Source organism: Parasteatoda tepidariorum, chromosome 10 (genome assembly GCF_043381705.1).
Source record: "Parasteatoda tepidariorum isolate YZ-2023 chromosome 10, CAS_Ptep_4.0, whole genome shotgun sequence".
Lineage (NCBI taxonomy): Eukaryota > Metazoa > Arthropoda > Arachnida > Araneae > Theridiidae > Parasteatoda > Parasteatoda tepidariorum.
The window spans coordinates 78382693-78407709 of NC_092213.1; the positions used below are offsets into that span (position 1 = coordinate 78382693).

Consider the following 25017-nt stretch of genomic DNA (forward strand, 5'->3'; position numbering starts at 1 on the left):
CAACACGTTGTGGATTTTAATCACGTGTTGGGATGCTATCAGAATGGAATGAGGGTGGGGGTAGGGTATATTTGTAAATATGAATGCATTTGATCTTTATGTTATATTTTAGAAGGATTTGCTGAAGGATGTCAAAAATCCTGGAATCTATCTGTTGTTCTCATCTCATGGCAACCTCCAGCTGTTTGTGTTCGTTGGCATTTTAACCCGAAAAATATAACCATTGCCAGATTCGAAGTAACTTACCGTCCACTTAATGCTTGGTACGTTGTGTTTCTGTCTCTCTTGTTCTTAGAATAGAATAATTTTAATTTACCCATTCATGCAAGTTCGCTTATAGGAAATAAAAAAAGCATAAATTTTGGTAAAAGCACAATAATTATTTTCAAGGAAAGAGAATAAAAGACTAAATGTGGCAATATAGCTACATTTTTTCCAAAAGTAACAGTTTACATACATAGGTAAACAATCTTTTAGCAGCAAATATTTTGGAAAATTTTACACGTCAAAACTTTTGATAAAATTTAAAAGATCATGCTTGGAGTTTTTACAAGTGATACAATTTTTACACATGCAAATTTCGGAGCGATCAAGATGAGGCGAAGCGATCAAGATAAGGTCTACCACTGAAGATATTTCCAGTCAGCACTGTGGTTGCTGCAAGCCGAAGCTGAGATTCGAACTCGGTTCACCTCATTGGAAAGCGAACGCTCTATCCCTTGAGCCATCACGACCCCACTAATAATTAGAATCAATGATGATACATAATATTTTATACTTTTAAGCAATTTCATGTAAACAACAGCAAAGACGCATAGAAAACAAGGATATAATGTATGTATGGCTCATGACAAAGAAATATGTCAGCCTGAAAGAATAAAGAACTATCCATATGAAGCAACACTGGTTTGAATTCCAAGGATAACTTGTCGATTTCAATATTGCCCTATCTATCGCCGACCACAATGCTTAGGTAAAATAAACCGAGTTGTGGGTGGATTAACCCCTTGGGGACGGATGATTCTGAAAAGCATTCGTACAAAATCAGAATCAAGTTGCAATTAAATAAAAAACGGTAACTTAAATGTAGTCGTTGCTGATTTGACAGACTTACTTTGCTTTTATTTTAATTATTGTTAGTTTGATCATATATATAATCAATGTTGATTCAAAGTGTAACTAAATAGTTTTATTTCGAACAAAGTAATGGTGAATTAAATAAATCAAACAATTGTAACTCAGCCCACAAAAAAACTGCTAAAGAAATACTTTGATTACCAGCTTTATCTTCTTACCCTGGTTGATACGGTTTTTATGCCGGCACGTATTTGTTACAGTCGGCACGAAAGGGTTAAGAGCTAGAAACCTTCAGCTGTTATGCTAACTGTTAGAAGTTTCAAGATTTTTCTCGCCATATAATGCAAATCTAGGTTAGATCCATCAAAAAGTCCTCCAAGAAAGCAAGTGTGTCTTAATGTTTGACTCAGTTGAATATTTAAACAATATGCAGTTGGGCATTGACAACCACAAATCCAATGTAGATCAGCTGGTATTACTAGTATTGCTGGTACAGCTAGTATACACTACACTAGTATTAGAGAAGTATAAAAGGACATTGTGGTGCTAATCACCAAAAACACTCCTCTGCATAATTTAAAAATGCGGTTCTTCATTATATCGTCATAAGTTATTTTAAGTATCTTTTTTAGTTTATGCTTATAAAGAGTTCGTTTTTCAGACCAATCTTCTTGTTAGGTTTATATATCTATGTTGAATGCAGTTTTTCGAAATGTCTAGTAGAAAAGTGTTAATTTTTAGGTACAACTTGATTTGTATTCAGCAAATATTTTTTTTTATAACAGTCGTTGAATAGTCGACCCAATTTTTGGGTTTACGACTACTGATGTTCAACTTCGTAGCCTTGTAATCTTGAACCCAATACAGAAGACAAGGAAACTCCTGGATTATTGGGAGAAATTTGCCAATGAGGACTTTTTAATGGAACTAACCAGCATTTGAGTTACATGGAGAGGAAAACCACGAAAATCTCCCAAGGATAACCTGACTGCAAGGGGACTCAAAACCATGATCCGTCTACCACTCAGGATATTTCCCGTCAGCACTGTGGTCGATGCGAGTCGGATGCGAAGTTCGTATTGACCGGCCATATCTGGGATTCGAACCCAGTTCACCTCATTGGAAGGCGGATGCTCTATCCCCCATCGTGGCTCGTCTGATGTTAATTGAAATTAACTAGTCCATGATTTTTTTCGTCTATTACCAGCCATCAAGAAGCAAAATATCAAATATAAATATAAATCAAGTGGTCCTGATCATTGAAAATGTATTTAGAGTTAGCATAAATGTGGATATACCTAATTCAGAAGATTTTAATTTTACTCTCATTTCAATTTTGTCTTCCGTAATATATCATAGATTTTAAGTTTATATCAGCCATTTTTAATTTGAGGTTATTCTATTATTTCTAATTTGGGAGAATAAACAAAGTCGAAGCTTTAAAATAATGCTTTAAATTAATTTAATATGAAGCAATTTGTGTACCACATACCTGCCAACTTTTACGCATTTGGCGTAAAATTATATTTCTACATTTTAAGTGGTAGTAAAACATATGCTTTCTATACATTTCTTGCATTTATAAACTTAATTTATAATTTTTTTGATTCACCACTATTTTTTAAATAAATTAATTGTATATATAAATATAAAACACAAATTTTGCAATCCACATTAGCTTTCTCAAAATACAGCAAATGTTTCTGCCTAAAATTGTAATTGAAATAAAATTTTACTACCAGTGGGGAAAAACATCCTCGAACGAATTAAAAGTTGGCAGGTATGGTACCACTTTTTTTACACACTGATTGTGGATAACGCATATTATTTCATTTATATGATATAAATAATATTGAATTTAGGTACTGCGCATTTTTTACTTTAACATAATTGTTTATTAGGTATCGAGTGGTGCATGATATTCCTGGAGATGAGAAGTCAGTGATATTGGAGCAATTACAACCTGGTGCTGAATACCAACTACATGTCGTGGCCTTTGATCTTTCTGGAAACCCTACAAACATTAGTAACAAATTGCTCTTCATTTCTCCCGATGTTATGCGTAAGTATCGTATTTCGCTCAATTATCATATTTATATTTTAACTTATTTATCAGCATCAGAGATGTCAACTGCTCCGGACGAGCCATGATAATTTAAAACATGGTAAAAACTTCAAACTAAAATTGGCAATAATTTGACTAATTTTGCTTACTTTTTAAACGGTGTAGCGAGATTTAATTAAAACAAAAGTTGCGAATTATATATGCCGTCAAATTATTTAGAAATAGCTGGTAAGGAATATCTTTTTTAAGCTGCAAAAGGTTTCAAACTTGATAGTACAACAGATGTGTTTCTTTAGACTTTAAACAGATAATTTTACCAGATACTTTCTTTTTTTCTTCTTTCCTCCAAGCCCTGAGCATGTAAGTTTACCAGATACTTAAAAGTGGTTGAAACAACTAGGCTAAGGGCCGGGATAGCCTGGTCGGTAGGGCGCTGGGCCCATGTCCGAGAGTTCGAACCCCGACGGCCGAAGACTCCCCGTGTAATTGGTGACTGATGCACGTTGAAATTCTGTCGAGTCACAAAGTCCTCCATGTTCCCATAAAAATCAATACCTCTGGGGATACTGGATTGGAGACCGATTGTTCTCTGATTCAGGTCAAAATTACGATCTGTAAATGTATGAATGGGTCCGCCTTGTAAACAGGTGTGACGTATGATGTGGCAGAAGTCGAATTCTTGGCCATAGGTGGCGCCACTGAAAAACAAGAATCGCGCAATCTGCCTTAAATTTGCTCGGTTTCACCAAGCAGGCTTGCCCGTGGGGCAAGTGGCATTAGAACCAACCAACCTCAACTAGGCTATCTTGCAACCTTTAAGAATATTTACGAGGTGTTACTATTATTCCATTAAGAGCCAAAGTTTCCATGAACTTTTGTTGAAAGGATTAAGACTGGTGACTCTATTAATTTCGTACCTTGAATTTATCTTGGAAGAACAAGCTACTACTGGTCTGGTCCGAAAAATGTAACTGGGCACCTGAGGCCAAAATTAGCCCTTTTAGCTTTCATCTTGTAATGGTAGGCATCTTTAAAAAACTGATTACATGCTTGGAACACAAATGCCAAAATGCAGAGTAAAAATTAGAAAATAGCACATTGCTATGACAATAACTGAAATATAACATGAAAGTACAATTATAAATATATAAAAATAGGAAAACAAGTAGAAATTATCAACAAAATTATACACAAAAATACAAGCTACCATGAATGATTGTTGTAAATATATAGATAAGAAGAGAAAGAGGTAGCCAACACTATAAAATATTAGATAAGTTTAAAAATAAATGTTCCACTACTTTTGTTCCCAAATAGCTATTTACGTCTAAACAAAATGTTGCATTTTCACAAAAGTAGACCTAAATGGATTAAAGCACGAGACTGTTTCTGCAAAACATTATATTTAAAGTAATTATCACCTTCAATATAAACCCTCTCTCTACTCCTACGACGCTCTAAGTGAATTTTTCATTGATTAAAACAGTGCTGGAAGAATTCCTCTGTGATATCGTCCATAGCGTATGCCGCTTTCTTTTTTAACCTCTTCGAGACGGGTGAGTCATATATGCATTTTCATGGCGTCGATAATCAGGGTAAAAAATATATAATTGGGTGCCAAGCTATTTTTATAGCAGTTTATTTGTGGGCGGGGTAATAATAGTTTGCTTTATTTAATTCATCACTACTTAGTTCGAATTAAAAACTGTATATTTACACTTTTAACACACATGGATTGGATGTGCTAGATTTAAAGTGAAAGCAAAAATCTGTCAAATAAGCTATGCCCAAACTTAAGCTACAGTTTTTTTTTTACCATCCTGATACTGATTCCTTACGAATACATTTATGACTCTCCCGTCCGGAATGGGTTAAGGATTCAGAAAGTGAAATCTTATTTCGTTTAATCCTGGTTTGACATCAGGAAACAGACAAAAGTTGCGTGGTGTAATGTCTGACAAATAAGGCGGATGTTCTAACAATAGCCTAGTTACTCGTTTCAGAATCGGCTACTCTCGACTCATCCATCTTCATGTGTTGTTCGGAGAACCTCCTCCCAGATGCAACCTTGTGATCATTTACTTAAGCTTAATCACATTTAACCGACATCGTGTTACCCTTTTTAAAAGCACTATTTAATGTATTTGCTGGGTTAAATTCATCATCCTAACAATTTCTCATTTCTGCGAGATATTGGTATTTAATATTGCATTTAACTGTTTTATCTGATTTATTTCGCTTTTATTTGTTACCAATGTACCATTTTATCTATATTATTTATTTTATGTAATTAGGCTTTTATCAGATTTTATTGACTTCTTAACATACTTATCTCGCTTTTAACAGTTTTATTACCTTCGCGTATTTTATTAAGATAAAATTATAATATGCATTTTACTCCAATGAGTGTTACGCATGATTATGCGTGTGTATTACATTTGCTGATAGGTTGTTTGTTTTGTATTGTATCAATGTATGTACATATCAAATTTCATTAAAATCGGTCCAGTAGTTCTAGAGATAATCGACCAAGTCTGAAAATTCTCTTAATTTCTTTCACCAGTGTGCTACGCTTTTTGAAAATTATTCTATAGAGCAGGAGACATTTGAAAAAACAAAGCTTTCGGAATTGTTGGTAACTTTGTCAACATTTTAAAAGCTTCACCGCGAGAGAGCTGGAGAAAAGTGGCATAGCGAATGGACTTTTTAATTATTTATGTGTAGTGGTGTGGAAAATAAGTTGAAATTAATACAAAATAATACATAAAAATAAAAATACATAAAATTTTAAAAAAAGCGTTGAAAAATGGCAGCCCTGTTTGCCAAGAAAAATAATGACAAACAACACATGGGGTGCATTTTCGACGGAAAAAGTCACAATTCAATGGCGACTAGCATTCACACTTTTTTTTTGTTGGTACTCCGATCAGACCACTGTGAAAGTACACAAGTGTACGAAAAAGCTATTCAATACAAAATATATTAAAAGTGGTTTATTTAATTTATGAATTTGATTGGTTTGTCTAATTTACAAAACCAGTGCAGATTCAATTCTCAAATATCTATGATAAATTTCTCTCAATTACTTTTAAAATATTATTTGGGTTCATGCGCATAACTGGTTCACTTTTTAAATAGTCTGCGCAGACTACTTATAAAAAACCTTGTGGAGGCTTTCTAATGTAGGGCAGTTTTTCCCAAACTTATGACTTTTGTGCACCCTATCTAAATTTTTCGTAACGCTGTGTACCACCAGGGGTGAAAGCGAGACGGAAAAGAGGAAAGGCTGGTAGTAAAACCATTTCAGTTATAGCTAGTTTTGGGGAGGAGTTTACTTATTCTTTTTTTAAATTTTTCAGCAATATCTACTTTATCTTGGAAANAATTTGATTGGTTTGTCTTATCTACTTGTCAACCAGTACAGATTCAATTCTCAAATATCTATGATAAATTTCTCTCAATTACTTTTAATATATAATTTGGGTTCATGCTCATAACTGGTTCACTTTTTAAATAGTCTGCACAGACTACTTATAAAAAACCGTGTGAAAGCTTTCAAATGTAGGAGGTGATGGACTGACAGACAATTTGTTGAAAGCTACTTGTTATACTTAATCACCAAGTGGTGATCAGTTTTTCCATATACCATGAGGTAAAAGAATTTCTGAAACTGTGAAATCCCGTAGTTGTTGGAGAGTATAATATTGCTATCAAAATTCCGTAACAAGATTTACATCCAGTCTAAAAAAATTTTTTTGTTTATTTATAGAAAAAGATAACTGGAGTCAGAAGACAATCTTGGATGATGAGGTTACCACTCCATTTAGAGTGCGAGAGGAAGAGGTCGTCATAGTGGTGCTTGTCCTGTCTGTTTGGGTTTTCGTCATGGTGCTTTTCTTCAAGAAATGGGGAAAGATTCGTATGTTGGAATCTTATCAGCCGCAATACCATGCTCAGAGTGTTATCGCAAAACCAAGTCGTCAGCCGCTCAACGATGTCTTGGCACCGCTAGAACGATTCAACTTAGAATTCGGTGCTACATCTACGCCTTATCACACAAACAGGATGCGCTCTAGACAGAATTCTGTTTTCGTGGGTAGTCCTTATAGAAGTAGGAGCGGTTCCGTGATGTCAGAACCCAGAACCCCACGAAAAGTGAAAAGTGCCGAGGACATAAAGTCGCTGTCGATTCAGATAGAAGGCCTCCAACAAACTACTCCTCTTTAAAAAAAGGGACTCCTTTGCCTTACGTTCTAAAATATTTTTTTTTCTCATCGAAATCAAAAGTAGAATTCTGTATTAGGAATATAGAAGTTGTAGCTCCTCTATACTTTAGGAACTTCATATTCCACGAAAAGTGAAACGTGGTGATGGCATCAATTTAGTGACTATTCCAGTAGGGCATGACTGCCAACTACTACGCTTTTTGCAAAATGTTCTATAGAATGATAGATATTTCAAAACCAAAACTTTTGGTAATTTTACTAACATTTTTAAATTCTCACCACGACAGATCTGGAACAAAGTGCAGCGATGCCAACTGCTCCGGACACGCCATAATAATTTAAGAAACGGTAAACAACTACATACTAAAATTTGCAAACATTTGACTAAAGTGATTTACTTATTTTATCGGGGTCGCAGAACTTTACTGAATGAAAAAAAGTGGCGAATTATATAAGTCTTTGAATTATTTAGAAATAGTGGTGGATGAAAACCTAATAAATTGAATTTAAACCAAGATTCACATATTAATAAACTACCACTCGAAAAAATTTATTTTCTGTCCAGAGCAAGTTGGCATCGCTGCTTAAAGATGTGTTGTATATGAACTTTTAAATCATTTAGTAGTGGTGTGGAAAATTATTACATTAAATCATAAACATAGCTACCACTAGAATACATTTTTACAAAAAGCGTTGAAAGTTGGCAGCCCTGGTAGAGTCGTGTGCTTTTAACAAACTGCTGCGCTTTGAAAACGATCATCCTTCGATTTTTTTTCTGTTCATAAGAGTAAAAATAACTAAATAAATAAAAATTGAACAAAATAAGAAAGTTTCTGTTATTGGTGTCAGTTTGATTCAGGATACCAATGCGTCTTAAAATTCTTTTTATAATGGTTGAAAATTTACGTTTAACATAAATTTGGTGCATAATATGTAGTTTGTTGATTGATATGTAATTTATTGCTCAATAACGTTATTACGCTGATTGGGATCTCTTTCAACATTAGATACCACTTTAACATTTAATTGCACCATTTCCATTTTTTTTAAACGGAGCTACATTTTCATTCCGATATAAATCATTAAGTGTAAAAATAATTAAGCATAGAAAAATAAAAAAATCATTTCTTATGATACATTAGGAATACCGGTCTGCGAACCTTTTACAGCAATGCAAAAGGTTCTTTTATAAAGAAAAATGGTAGGGTATTCATCCTTTAATTCAGTGGTAATGTTCTAGCTAAAAGAGTCCCAGCATATATGGTACAAAAGAGCATGTGAATGCATGGTCAAACTTGTGACGTAAGTATCCGACAGAACTAGGCAGTGTAAACGTTTAAGGTATGTGCTGCACCACTTTTTTTTTATAAAGACACCTTTTGCATCGTTTGTATAATTTTGCTATTTTCGAAGCTGTTTGGTTTTGTTCTGTGGTGAAGTTTTTAAACTTTTGGCGAAATTACATAAAATTCTGAAAGCTTTAATTTTTAATTGTCTACCATTCTGTAAAATATTTTTCAAAAAGCGTTGTAGTTGGCAGCCTTGCAACTACCCCACCTGAGCTATTCTACTTCAGAAGCAGGGTAGCCATAAAAGTAGTGACAATTATTTCATGAAGCAATGGGAAATATTAATGGTTTTAATTTGGGGATCTAAGTTTAGGCAATTTTATCATCTTTAACATAGCATACATTTCCTTTTAATAAACCAATATATTTTTGTAAATGAAAATTTATAATGACAACATGTTTCTTTACCTTTTTCTTTTCTTCATCTTCTTTTCTTTTTTTTATCTTATATTTCACATGGTTAGCACAAATTTTTAAAAAAAATCGATACTTTTCCGTTAGCCGGGGGTAAGCGAAAAGTCGCCAAATAAAGTAGAATTCCGCCAAAATTATTAAAACCATAAGGGGAATATTAGTTTGGGGACACGTGCTCTATTCTCTGAATTCATTCAAAACAAAGCACGTTTTGCTTTCTTTCTTCCATCTTAATTTTTGTTTTAAAAAATAATAAAAATTTGGGATTTAGCAAATTACGATCAAAATTACGATATCTGGTTGGATAAATGGGTCAGCCCTATAAACGAACTGTGACATGTGTGTGTGGCTAATTCTTCGTCATAGATGGCGCCACTGTAAACAAAGAAACACACCCTCTGACTTAAATTCGCTTGGTTTCACCATGCAGGCTAGCTGGTATTGGCAAGTAGCATTAGAAACAGCAACAATAAGTTATCAGATTAATTCCGCTTATAGTAGCTTAACACCTGAATATTCAGGAATATTTCTTCTGAAAGAAATTGTTTAATTATACTCGCAGCGAACCTAACTAAAAACATTGATTATTGAATCATATGCAATTTTCAGAAAAATTGGTTCTCATTAATTTGTTTTTATAATTTTGTTATATCAGGAAGCAATAAATAAATACATTTTTCATGCACGCAAAATGTTCCTACTTTTAGCGAAAGTTTTTTTTTTTAATGAAAATTTAAAGTGATGACAAACTTTGTGATTTTCAATACATTTATTAGATAGTAATTTTACGCTTCAGCATTTTATATTAGATTTAATAATTTCTTTAGAATTATTTTGACTATATGTAAAATAATTAAACTATACTTAAAACTATACTAACTTACTTCAATAAGTAAAATATTTAAACTCTACAATTACCTTAATTACTTTTTGATACTACTTTTGATTACTTTTTGATTCACGTATCACTAAAGAGAGAGCAAACAGAGAGACATTCATGTCCTGAATCCGTGAATATCCACTTACAAAAAAATAAGGTTTTTTTGAGGTCGTTGTGAGGTTGATGGACGTAAAAAAATACATCAGAGATAGAAAATGTAGAAAATGAGGTCATGTTTTGCACCGCAAATTAACTTCATTTATAAATGCAATCAATTAATAAAATGACCTTATTAATAAACTTCAATTTCAGCCTCATATATAACCCAGAAATGATTTAAGTTTACATTATTCACCCCTCAAATATACGTATTTGCTTGAAGTGTAAAAAAAAAAATAATCTGTACACCTCAAAAACAACTTCCCTGCTCTGGTTGTCGTAAAGTGGATTTCCATCAACCTCAAGTGTGAATAAAACAACTTCATACACCTTGGGAGGTTTTGATCTTTTAAGGTTGTCTTTGAAATCAACTTCGAATAAACCTCAAATAAACCTTGACATCTCTAAAACAACCTCATATAAACCTCAAAAATATCTTCAATTTTTGACTTTGCAATCTGGACGGAATTTAAAAACCGTAATACAAAAAATTTATTTGCTTAAAATATTATAACAATTAAGGTAAGTTTATATAATACCATTTTTTAATTTTTCAATATCTAAAGGATCAAGTCAACACATAGAATCTAACATTAGTTGATAGAATAAGAGAAACAAATTTTTGATCTTAAACGATACTGAAACCTGACGGGCAAAGCACACACAGTAGGTGGGGAGTGAATGTGAATAGTCATATGATGAAGCTTGAAGCATTTTTTTTATTAAACACTGTACCATCTCGATACAGCAATTAACTAAACAATAATTACTCATAATACAACTTAAACAGGTAAGGGTAATATCGTCCATCAACCGGATACAACGACAGAGTAAAGGGACATATTAAAGTGATAACTACTTTAAAAAATACATGCCTTTTAAATAAGTTCAGTAATTACATGCACACAAAATGACGTCACTCACTGTGAAACAAAATATCCCTGTTGCCATCACACTGCCGAAACTCTAATTAATTCAATATGCTCAAAGAAGTAACGTACGACTTCAAATGCGTACATAACTTAGATAAACTGCGGAAAAATCTTCATTCAAGCTTATAAAACTGAAATTCCCATCTGGTATCATAAAAATTATACAGGCCTACTTACATAATAGAAATAGAACTTTAAGCACATGAAGTCAACAAACAGAAAAGTAACAGCAGGAGTGCCCCAAGGAAGCATTCTTGGGCCCATATTATTTATTTTATTTACCCACGACTTTCTTGTCGACAAACAAGACTTTAATAGCATCACAGCACTTTTCGCAGATGACACTGGAATCGTAGTGAAGTACAAAACCCCAACATCGCGCTACAAAAACTCCAAGAAAAACAGAAGGAAATCGAAACATAGTGTCTAGACTGGAAGTTCAAAGTAAATGGACAAAAATCAAAACTACTAATTATTCAGCATAAAAGAAAAACCATCCTCCCCAAAAATCAAATTGTTCTCTTTAATGAAATTATTCCCATAGTCAAAAACGCAAAATATCTTGGTCTGGTCATAAACAGCAAATTTAATTGGAAAGATCACGTCAAAACAGTTATCAACAAAGCAAAAGCAGTCTGCCACAGATTACAAATCCTTCTTCAGAACCCTAAAATGGAACTCACACTTAAACGTTTACTCTTCATCTCGATGATCCGTCCCATCCTAACTTATGCATCTCCAGCTTGGTGCAACATCTCCACATCACTCCTTAAAAAACTCAAAATATGCCAGAATAAAATCCTCAGGAAAATAACAAAAGCAAGATGATTTAGCCGAAATAAAAACATACACATAGATTTCCTCAACATAGATTTTTTAGATCATCATATTGCAAAGTTAAATTTCGTTTTTTTTTTAAAAAAGACCATAAATTGTGACACAGCAGGATTCAATGAAATTTTTAGTTTTGAAAACTTAAGAGAAGACTAAACCTTAGGCCAATGGCATTTCATTTTTGTAGTGACGTAATTTTAACTAAAATACAAAATATTTAATTTCCTTATACTCCAATTGCATTCTAATTACTAGAAAGAACCACCTTAAAGATCACAATTCAAGACGAATGGGAAAAAGGCCGCTAACGGCCTCAAGCATCCAGATATAGTTTGATGATGATGATGAAAAATCTTCTTTCCGCACTTAAACGGATCACTCTAGTTAATCTACAGATCAGATAGGTAAAATGTGAATATTAATGGCTTAAGAGCTTTCTCGGTATCATAAACAATAGCAAAAACTTCCATTTTTATTTTTCAATTCAAAGTAAAATTCTTGAAAATAATTTTAGAGAGAAGTTTCTTAGAAAGCAGGATATAGTTTGTTATTTTGTAAAAATAAGAAGTCTACTGAGATTTCTAAAATTGGTGCTCTCTCTGGTTTGGTTTACAATTGTTATGATTGAGTCAAAGTGCTGGCTACTCATAAAAGACGATTGGACGTATGCCCTTAGGAAGAATAAATTCACAACTACAAACATAAGAATAACTGTTATTTGAAGTTCTATTCAGTAAAAGAGAAGAGTTGAACTTTTCTTACTATAAAAATAAAGCATGAGAGTGTAAGACCAACTTTTTTTTATATTGGAATTTTCTTCTGCAATAACTTCTAAATTTCATTTTCGTATCTTCCTGAGTCTATTTTGTTGGACATATTTTGGTAAAATTTCGTGTCTTATAACTTATAAAATACAAATTTATTATTTTTTTTCAATTTTTGATACATAAAGCAGTTGTTTGAGCAGAAATATTCAAAATTTCCTAATATNTGGAACTAACCAAAAAGGAGACGCTGATGAATTCCAGAGAGGAGTAGCAATGATGATTTTCTTTTAACTTCACGATGACGAACTCATTTATTTTGTGTTATTTCTGTGTTTGTTTATCGTCCATCTTTATGTAAATTTAGCGTTTAATATATGTTTTGTTAAAGTACAGTGCCTCTTATTTTCAAAGACGACCACTCATGCCGTCCCCACATATATATATATTGTGATGGGGCAGGGATTTTCAAAATTTTACCTAATAAATTTTAAATTTGTTATAAACTTGAACTTCTGTTCTCATAAATAATCGAATTTATGAGTTTCGTGTTTATAACAATAAATAATTTCGGTGAGATATGATGAAATGAAAGAACGCGTAGCGCACGAGGATAAATATCTCCTCAGCATTGGCTTCTCTTCTCGACCCCACGTTAACCTTTACTGTTACACACTTTTATGAAAACAAAGCTCTTCATTTTTTTGTATTTTCAGAAGTTATCAACTGATGGACGAAATAGCTTCTTATTGACATTTAGAAATTAATGAAATTGGGGGGAATTACACTTCTCACGAAGATTCAATGGCATTTATTTAAAATAAATTAAGTTTGTAAAAAGCAACAGTTAGAATCTGCACATCACCAGGTTTGAGTAACTGGCAAAGGGCTGTTTGAGAGGGTTTGCAGTGATGATTTTAGTTTCGATATGAGTACGATAAAGAAGCAGCGTTGCACATTAAAAAAGCATGGCAAGTGGCTAACATGCTCTTCATTCACAGATTTCTTTTATCTGTAAAATAAATAAAATAAAATAAATTAAACTGAATTTTTTAAAATAAGACTCTGAAAGCAAGGCGTGAACCTCTTAGTATTATATAAAGATCCAATGCGATGTATGTAGATTACTAAAAAACCGACGAAATATCTTTTTCAAGTACACAACAAAGAACTGAAAAATCAAGTGTGTGAGCAGTTGTAAGATAAAAAAAATTTAATGTACAGATTTAAAAATTTCAGAATGAAAATTTCATTTCAACTCGAACAAAAAAGAAAAAAACGTTGTGCATAAATTAAAAGTGAATAATTTTCAGAAACACACAGAACTTTTAAAACGTTACTTTTTGTTAAAAAAAAGTACCTGCCTTAAATATGAAATGAGTGAACAGTCACAAACATAAAAAAGAAATATCTGTAATGCTTTAGCCAATTTTAAGACGCATATTCTTGCTTTTTAATACGCTATTATTTTGAAAATATCAATTATTATTTTAAAACGTTCATGCAAACGAACGTATTTACGTAGCTCAAATACTGTATAACTATAATTAGGTTTTAATGATGCTTAAATATTATAAAACTCTTAAACGAGCAAAGAAATTTTTGTTTTAATTATATTACGCAAGTTTAATAATATTTTAAATAATTATTTTAGTTTTAATGACGCTTGACGAAAATAATCGCGGAAGCGAGTTGCAATTTAGTATTCAATGAACGAGTTAAGTCAGCTTGGATTGAAAAAGCAGTTCTGGGGGTTGGAGAGAGCAGCGAGCATGTGGTAATACCCATAGAACCAGTATATAATTTAGATCCTAAAACTATTAAAATTTTAAGAACAAGTGAGGGGAAAGCGTTTAATGCTGTTGCCAGAAAAATTTAATTATCGTAAAGTTCAAGTATCTAAAGTTTAACGTTGCCATTCTCATTTGATGTTAAACCACCCTGAAAATAAAATAATACCCATGATCCCACAGTAAAAAACTTTTTTATCTCAAGGGGCAGGTGCCTCCCAGCGACCTTAAAAGTTATCTCTCTTTCCAGGAAAAGACCAAATTGCTGTTCGCTAGACCATTTCGTAGAAATATATTTTCTTTCTTTTAAAACCTGATAAGAGGACTACAATTCTCTTGGAGACTTTAGTTTCAGAAATTTAGGGAAACAGATTTTTATGGCTATTTCCGCATCTTATCTGGAAAAGTAGTTTAACGGAATCATATTCTGGAGTCTGTGAAGGTAGTGTTGAGTGTTAAAAATAATAAATTTTTCAGCTAGGTTATTCCACAAATCTGTATGGTCTAAATATACGGAATATAATTTTCATACAATTTGATTTAAAGTTAATTTCATTTTTAATATAAAAAATAATTAAATAAATTTGCACTCACAATTTATGGAAAACACTGTTCAAAGAAAGTTGAGCGTTATTTTGCAATTTCAGTGAATATTTGTGATTCCGTAAAAAAAAAAAAATGCTTGATTTATATTTTAAATCAAAATGGTGGATGGATGGCCTGGTTTTTAGGGTTGTGGACTCCCGTTCGTTCGAATCCAGCCGGCAGAAGACTCCCTTTGTAGTAAATGGTTACTGGCGCGCGTTAAATCTGTCGGGTTACAAAGTCTTCCGTGTTCCCAAAACAAATCAATACCTCTGACGGTACTGAATTAGAGATTGATCGTTCTCTGGTTCAGGTCAAAATTACGATCTGTAGATGAATGAATGGCTGTGTGAATGGGTCCGCCATATAAGCAGGTGTGACGTATGAGCGTAGCAGAAGTCGAATTCTTGGCGACAGATGGCGCCACTGGAAAACAAGAACAATAGCACCAAATTGTCTTAATGGCCTACGACAACAACAAAAATCTAAAATGGTCCATCACGTGTCGCTTTTGTCGGAAAGAAAGTCGCCAAGACTCTTGTGAATTCTCGGTTATCTCTCTTCTTAATGCATTAAGAGGTTCAAATCTTTGGGAAGGTAGACATTTCTTTCGTCGAAAACATCGCCATGATGGTTCAAGTTATCGACCGTTCCATTGTTATTGCGTGCTGTTACAGTACTAAATCGTGGATTCTTGGGACAAAAAAACTGAAAAAAGAAGATTGAAATATGAACATTTTTATTGTAAATGCATTATGGTCGACAAAACTATTTTTTGACTAATATATATTATTTAATATAACAATTATTGTACTTCCACTTTTTTATAAAAAAAAGTGACGATACATATCGCACGATATTGTACTTTCAATAGTAATACTCGAGTGCAATTATGTTATCATTAAAGGGAACAAATTTGAAACTGTATATGCAATGTGAAATGCGTATATGCATGATCTAAGAATGTGATACCACGCATAAGATTTGCATGGTGTCAGAATAAATTAAGGATATCCAAATTAAAATATATTCCATACGCGTTTTGCAAAAAAATTATTCTAGTGGTAGCTAAGTTAATGTTTAATGTGTTATTTTTTTAAATAAATTTAAGCTTATATTCTACATTACTAGTGATTTAAATGTTTCAAAACAGCATTCAAAAACAACATAACACATAACTACACCATAAATGATTTATAAGTTTATTTGCAATACCACTTCGCTCCAGCTATCTCGAGGTGAGACTTTAAAATGTTGAAAAAATTACCAAAAGTTTGAAAGCCTGGTTGTTTAAATGTCTACGAAATATTTTACTATGAATAAATGAGAAATAATATGTCTCTATGAAATATTTTACAAAAAGCGTATTAGTTGGCAGGCTTGCTATAGAGTCCCAATCACATATGTGAATCTCATACGAAGGAGTGAGATGCCCGGGTACTATGGTCCACCACCTATCAAGTCAAGTCAAGCTAACTATAGCAACTTACAGACAAATGTATGTAAAAAAAGAGAAATAAATGGGATTTTCCAGAAAAAAATTACTAAAGCTTCATGTAAATGCTATGTTAGAAATCGTATATCTCCTTCTTTTAAAGACAGAAATGATTACTCCCCTTCAAAATAAGCTAAAATAAAGAAATTTTATAAGAACTCTACATTTTCATATATCCGTCTATATTTTTTAAATTGTGACTATTTAGAGGAACATGAACCCAATTACGTTGAATTTTGAAACATGTGTTTCTTTATTTAGAGAAAGTACGTATTTGTGTTATTGTTTCAAATAAAACTGGTAATATAAATTTTATAAATAAAATCTCATTATTCACATATTAAATACAAGCCTGCCAACTACTACGTTTTTTGCAAAAAAATTTTTGGAGTGGTAATTAAAAACTAACATTTTAAGAATTTTAGGTAATTTATCAGAGCATGGGTGAAAGCGATGCGGAGAAGAGAAATAAAAGGTAGTAAAACCATTAAAGTTTTGACTAGATTTCGGGAGGAGTAAATCTATTCTCTTTTTTAAACTATTTAACAATACCTACTTATTTTAAAGGCATAAAGCAGTTTTATATAAATGCTACAATTGCAAAAAAAAATATTGGTAGTTACCGAAATCTAATTTTTCTCGAAAAAAAAAGTGCTAGAATAAAATTTCTTTCGTTCCAGTTTTTGTTCTTTTCCATCTCTTTTTTTTTACTTTAAATTTGATTGCAGAGATTTAAACGGCTTTATGATTTATCTGGATCAAAATAGCTATTACTATAAACTTTTGAATGATTTACATATACTTGTGTGGAAACTAATTTTAAACCAAATTTACAAAACAAAGAATTATACATTAAAATATAAAATTAACCACACTACAAAAAATTTTAATGTCGAAAGTAGAAAGTTTGCATTTTTAAAGAACATTTTTACAAAACAATTAATCTCATATTCAAGTGCTTTCTAGAAAAATGAAAAAAAGTGGTAGCAATTGAATTCTGGCTTCAATTGTAAACAGTTTGTAATAATTTTACCAATTAAACTATTTTTTGGAAAATTTTAGGATTTTTAATTATTTTTTTACAAAACCATTGGAAACTCAAAAAGGTTCTTCTTTAAAGTTCTTAACCTCGATGCCGTAATTCCAATTACAAAGAATACAATGCTTAGAAATTATTTAAAGTGATCGTATCAATATGAGTATATTTAATGTAACAGGATTGTTCTTGTTTTCACTCGAATTTTAACATTAGTTTTAAGTGTACTTAAATGTCTTTTACTTTAAATTTGGTAGTAGTAAATAAAAACGAAGGTAAGGAATTATTAAACCACTTTCTAATAAATCTAACAAAATAATTTGAATACCACTTTCTTTCTTCTTATCCCGATTGTCGCCATTCCGAATACCGTCACATCGTCTAAGCTCTTCAATTAGTTTAAAACTAATTAGAAAATTAGTAATTAGAAAAATACTAGTACCACTTTGGAAGCCAGTCACATAAAAATGTTTTTAAAATTTAAGTGTGTCATGCAAAAGTAAAAAAAAGGGGTAGCAAAACTACTTCGTTTTTTTCCCTCTCTCATCGTCTTAGCTCTTCAATAGTTTAAAACTAATTAGAAAATTAGTAATCAGAAAAATACTAGTACCACTTTGCAAGCGAGTCACATAAAATTGTGTTTTTAAAATTTAAAAGTGTCATGCAAAAGTTAAAAAAAAGGAAGCAAAACAACTCCGTTTTTTTTCTTCTTTTTTACATAACCATTTGTGATTACTACAAATATAAATGATTTAGTATATATGTAATCAGTACTGAAATTCGTACGTCATAAATTTGTTACCACTTTTTTAAAATTTTAATCTATAACAGATGTAATACATTTTTTGGAAAAGTTTTCCGCATACTATGTGTTAAAAGGATTGCAAGTTATTCAGGAAAAAAAATCGTTATTTAGAACATTTCCTTCTTTATCTTTCTTCAGGGAATAAATGATTCACCATGACTGTCACAAGTTATTAATAGGAAGGTTTACTTTGTGTGTGTTACACGTGTTATCTGAGCTGCAACTAACCCCCATAATAATCACCCAAATCACCCATTACCAACTAATGCATTTTCCCCATATGCGCTTACAAATAAGTGGGTTGATTAAGGATAGCTGGATATTCCATCCCATATATAGAGACTAATTTATTGATTTTCAAAAGCTTTTCTTTCTCGTTTTTCTCTCCCTCTTATGCTACATATTAATTTATTTCTAAAAAAATATTTATAGTTGTTTTTTTATTTACTTTTAAAGGCAATTTTCTGTTAACCAAGTTCTTAAGCTTCAAAGTTTCATTTTTTAAAATAAAACTTCGTCAAATTGTGTAAAATTAAAAAAAAAACACCTATGCTCAAACGTGTACAGTGCTCAAAATAATAAACGGACCACCCTACTTTAATTTTGATTTAATGATCGGATTTTCACATTCTAGGACTCAAACTTAATGGCTCAAGGGCATGACATCATATATACTAATTAACAAAGGGGGACGATATTTTAACAAGTTCACGCCGGGGTGACCCACCGGTGGGTCACGCTAGATTGTCTCATCTTGGCATCGCACAGGAGTAAAAATTGGTAACAATAAATTTCACTTTTTAGTTTTTTTCCGGGAATAATAAAAATCCATAACTACCAATTGTTTTTAACGGATGCAATTTTTATATTGAATTGCTTCTTCACCGTGATAAATTTCCTTACAGTAATTTGTTATTGTTGAGAATAGATTAACTCCTCCCGAATATTATCTAATATTGAAATAGTTATTCTACCAATATTTTCTCCTTTCCCGTACCAGTATTTTCACTTTTCCCGGCGTGAACGTGTTAAATTACGAAATCAGACAGAAAAACGTACTTTCTCTGAATAAACATTCAATTTTTTCGACGGATTCGAATTTCTGACCCCTAAAATATAGAGGTAGCCGCAATTTGGGAAATATGGTCCTTATAGATTGGGCAGGAGATTGCTCCAAAGTTTAGACCCCTTAATGCTAATTTTACGTTTGGGGTATTTCGTTATATCTCAAGAATTGTTTAAGCGAATTGAAATTTTTTTTCACTCAATTATAAAATTTGTTTAGCCAAAGGTAGTTCCATGCAAAAAATAGCTTTTAGTAAATATTTAATATTTTACTTAATACGTGTAGAAAAAATTTTGAATTATAAGGTTTAAAATTTTTGTATCATTTTAAAGAATGGAATTTTACATGGCAAAATACAAACTTTGATATATAATCATTTAGAAAATACGCTGAAATACGAAATTAAATAAGGTATAACCAACTTTTTTTTTAAAAAATTACTTACTATGCTGTAATTGCAAATGGCCTTCCACACAAAATTTGTACATACCGCGTTAATGTCAAGAAATTTGCGTTTCTATAGCATCCACTCATTGATCCCCTACATCCGATCGACCCCTATGTCGACACCAGGAGTTGATATCGACCACTACGCGAACCCCTGCTATATCTGAATTTATAAATATTTCTTTTTATATACTACATTCACTATTTTACTTGTATTTGAAAAATTATTAATTTAACACTTATTTTTATCATTATAATTTTTGATTTATGAGACACATAAATGAACCAACTTTTTTTAAAGAAAAAGTATAAAAATACGTCAGTGTTTTATTCAATTTTTGTTTGTGCAATACAATATTTACAACAATGCGTGTAAATGTAGCTGCAACTAATGTAATATTTCACTACATAGTTGGTTATTGTAATCGTACTAAATTATAATATTTATATATCTTAACACTGAACTTAAAATCCTGTAATCTCCGTCGTGGCATTTAACTGAACAAAAAAACGCTCATCTCCCTCCCTCACTATTTTTACTGGAGTCATAAATTGATGTTACTTTTATCCAGTAGTCATAACTGATCCCTTTTATATATATTCACTATTTGACTTAAATTTGTAAAATTATTCACTTAACATTTATTTTTATCATTATAATTTTTGATTTGTGAGACACATAAATGAACCAATTAAAAAAAAAATAAAATAATACTTCAGTGTTTTATTCAATTTTTGTTTGTACAATACAATATTTTTAACAATGCATGCGCAACTAATGCAATATTTTACTGAATTGTTGGGTATTGTAATCGTACTAAATTATAATTTATAGCATTTATATATCTTAACACTGAACTTAACTTTTCCTGTAACTGAACAAAAAAACGCTTATCTCCCTCGCTATTTTTACTGGAGTCATAAATTGAAGTGAAAGATGCGAGTAAATCAGCGCGCCTTTGAAGTTATTATTATTGGCATGTAACTTATAGCTATAAACGCCAGAAGTGAACAAATAAATTAGTCGCTGATGATAGACTTAGAAAACAATGTTTCTTTAAAAAAAAATGTTAAAATGACTTGGATGCGATGATGAATAGAGTTGTTAAACGATTTTCATTTTTACTTGCTGATGATGTGAAGAAAGTTATGTTTTTTTTCCATGTTGCGCCCGTTTATACTGAAACTCAAAAAGGAGGAAGTGATATGACTAATTGCAGGAATACAACAGGCGCTAAAAATGTAAAAAGTGGTGACTCATTAACGCAAAAAATCTTTCAAATGAGATTAAAATTAGCAACTTTTTATAGCATTTTTTTTTTCAGTTTACTAATCAAATACAACATTAAGAAATTTTNAATATTTCAGTGTTTCATTCAATTTTTGTTTGTGCAATACAATATTTATAACAGTGAATGTAAATGTAGCTGCAACTAATGCAATATTTCACTGCATTGTTGATTATTGTAATTGTTCTAAAATATAAATCTTAACACTGAACTTAACTTTTTCTTTAACCTCCAGCGTGGCATTTAACTGAACAAAAAAAAAACGTTAATCTCCCTTGCTATTTTTACTAGAGTCATAAATTGATGTAAAAGATGCGAGTAAATCAGCGCGCCTTTGAAGTTATTATTATTGGCATGTAATTTATAGCTATAAACGCCAGAAGTGAACAAATAAATTAGTCACTGATGAAAGACTTAGAAAACAATGTTTCTTTAAAAAAAATGTTAAAATGACTTGGATGCGATGATGAATAGAGTTGTTAAACGATTTTCGTTTTTACTTGCTGATGATGTGAAGAAAGTTATGTTTTTGTTTCCATGTTGCGCCCGTTTATAGTGAAACTCAAAAAGGAGGAAGTGATATGACTAATTGCAGGAATACAACAGGCGCTAAAAATGTAAAAAGTGGTGACTCATTAACGCAAAAAATCTTTCAAATGAGATTAAAATTAGCAACTTTTTATAGCATTTTTTTTTTCAGTTTACTAATCAAATACAACATTAAGAAATTTTTTATAGAAAATAAGAATAATTTGCCATATAATTCATGGTATTAGTTATAATTGAATAGTAAAATAAATAAAGATAAATTAGGTTTCTACCACTTATTGCATTTTTTATCACGCACGGCATCCTTGTATTTAATACCCACTAAATTTTACTCTTTCAAAAGTTAGTGGTAGCGTGCTGATAATTGAATTAAAATTTCAGGCAGAAATACTATTTTCTTTTTCATTTTACCAACGCTTAACCAAAATTAAACTAACTATTAAAATTATGTTTAATTATTTTAAAAAAATAATAATAATAGCACAAACAAGTATTCCATTATAATGAATTTTAGCCACAGTCCAGAAAATTTAAAAGACTGGTATAAAAAGATTGAGGCAACAGTATGTTTTGACTAATCGCTGTTAACTAAAATTATTTGAAAATAAAATATTTGTGCCATACTTGACGAACTGAGTTCATATATTTGACGTGAAATTAAAATTTTCTAGGCTATGGTCAATCTGTTGTGGTTACTTCACTCCCCCCCACCCCCAAACAATACCCGACGAGACCAAAATTATTTAAACCTCAGTCACGCCAGCTCATCTGGATGCCCTGGACTCTTGTTTTATTTATATGAACGCTGATTGCCTTGCTTACGGCATTAGTTCCTAACCATCTCTCCATAGCACGTGGAAATGCATTTTACCCTGATTTGCCCCTCTCAGCCACTGATGTTTTTCTTGCTCCGTTTTTCCTCTTTTTCTTTCTCTTTGCTGTGGTTGTTTTCTCATCTTTTTTTTTTATTTTTCGTTACGTTTTATTTCCTCTCATTCACATCTGGCAAGTCTTAAAAATGGAAGCTAATTTTTGAGCCGTTGAAATTTGCAAACTGCTATTTCCATTTCGTATATTTTTTACGCAAATGGATTTTTTAATCAAGTAAAGTCTTTAGGTCTTTTTTTATGATTCTGCTTCAGCTGTTATTTTCAACTTCCTTCCGAAATTTAAAAAAATGCTTATGATGATATAGGAACAAAATTATGACTTAAAACACACATTTAAAGATGAAATATCTCTTTAAAAATATTCAGTATAACTTATTTAAAAACAAAATATAAACATTGCAAACAGTTCCAATTTCAATGCTTTGGAGATTTTAAGAGCAACGATTTTAATGATTTCGTTCGAACTGCATAAACTTGTTTATAAATATCAGAATTGTCTAACTGAAGATAACGGTCTATTCATATATTTCTGAATTGTGAAGAATATATTGAACTTAAATTTAAGCTCGATCGGTTTTATCCAAGTATCCTCAAGAGTGGTATACTTGAGTTTAATTAGTTATTCGAGATATGTACAGAAATATCTTGACCTTTACCTGAAAGGATGTTAGTTGCGTAACTGATTTGAGGGTTGAACGTCAACTTGAATATCACTTCCGGGTTTCCTTATTAGATGGTTATTCTTTAGACATTTGTAGGGTCGATATTTCAATACTTAAAGTTTAAATTTTATAATAATCATGTATTTTGGTATAAAATATAATTAGGTTGTAATGTCATTTAATTGTTTATGTTTACAATTAATTTTTTTAATCTGGATGACTGGCCATAAACATTTATTAATTGAACATTTAATTTCTTGTGTACCCAATCATTGAAGTACATACATTTTTTTAATAAAATTAAATGCAATCAATGACAAAAATAGGGGAGCTTGAGTGGACAGTTTTTATATATTTTCCAAAAACGCTTACTAATCATTACTTTGGACGTATTTTGTATTCTTTAATTTGAATGATTATCTTCATTTTGAAAGAAAGATAAGTTATTTTTGTTCACACTGACCCCAAGTCATGGGACTAGAAGATACGTCTTAATTTATTGTAACTTAAAAAAACCAAAATGAAACTAATTTTAATCTAAAAATACGATTTTAATTAAATAATATTAAAAATCATTACAAAAATTTAGATTAGGTTAATTACCATTCTTATGTCAAATTGTTATACGGACGAAAACAAAAGCGAAACCTTCCACAAGATTCATTTGATACAAAAATAGAATCGTAACGTTTATAATTGGTCTGTTTTGTCTAGCTGGGGCTCTTAGGCCAATAATGGCCCTTTTCCCATTCATCCTGTAATGAGAGCATAAGCAAAAACAATAGACAGATTACATAAAATGCAACAAATAATGGCACATGTTAGGATAGAGATAAAAAAAATGGCACTTTGCCATGGTAGTAAGCATACCCTCCAACTTATGAAGATTTTGAAAATAATTCTTTCTAGTGGTAGCGAACCAAAGTAGAAATTTTTAAAGCAAATGGATCTCTCATAAAACTTTTATCAGAACTTAAGAATCTAGCCATATGGCCTGCACTTTTATAAGTAATAGTGGACAAGTTACGCTAAAATTATTTTTTTTTTAAATATTAAGACATTAGTTTTGCTACCGTCTGAAAAGAAGATTTCTGAAACTACGGAAATTCCGTAGCAGTTGGAGGGTATGGTAGTAAGTAACAAATAATTGAAGGTATAGAAAAATACAAGACATATTTACAAGTAGGGAAACAAAAATTACAACAAGGAAAAATATTTACAAAAAATGGGAAGAATTAACAAATATTCATAATGATTCACGTTAAGATCATAAAAAAAAAACTTCAGAATTAAATATTCATTTTTATTATTATATTTTTGTGTAAACTAGTGGTACTACAATTACTGTGAAAGAAACACTTACCACTTTCATAAAAAAAATTTGTACTAGTGTTTAACAAACTTTCTACTTTAACAAAGCAGGATGTTATTTCAATGTATCTAAGAGTATACCTGAAATATTCTGATGATTTGTTCAAACTATGATGGTCTCGAAATCTGACGAAAGAACGTATATTTTCAGAAATTTTATTTTTCCTTAGATTCTTGTTTATGTCAAGTCTTCTATGCCACATTAAAAGATTTAGTGAATTAAAACCTAAAATTGCAGAAATTTAAATAATTAAATTGACTTATTGAAAGATTCAACCGATATAATTCGAACAAAGTGTATATATATATATATATATATATATATGAAAATT

General features: G+C 31.3%; 1 protein-coding gene across 1 annotated transcript in view; it reads left to right on the forward strand.

Moving 5' to 3' along the window:
• Positions 1-8197, forward strand: part of LOC107442942 (uncharacterized) — a 103553-nt gene extending 95356 nt beyond the window's left edge. Inside the window, exons 4-6 of the mRNA XM_021144629.3 lie at positions 113-263; positions 2979-3139; positions 6912-8197. Coding sequence (XP_021000288.2) covers positions 113-263; positions 2979-3139; positions 6912-7369 — 770 coding nt within the window. The 3' untranslated portion in view covers positions 7370-8197. The remainder of the gene's footprint in view (positions 1-112; positions 264-2978; positions 3140-6911) is intronic.
• Positions 8198-25017: the final 16820 nt, after the last annotated feature.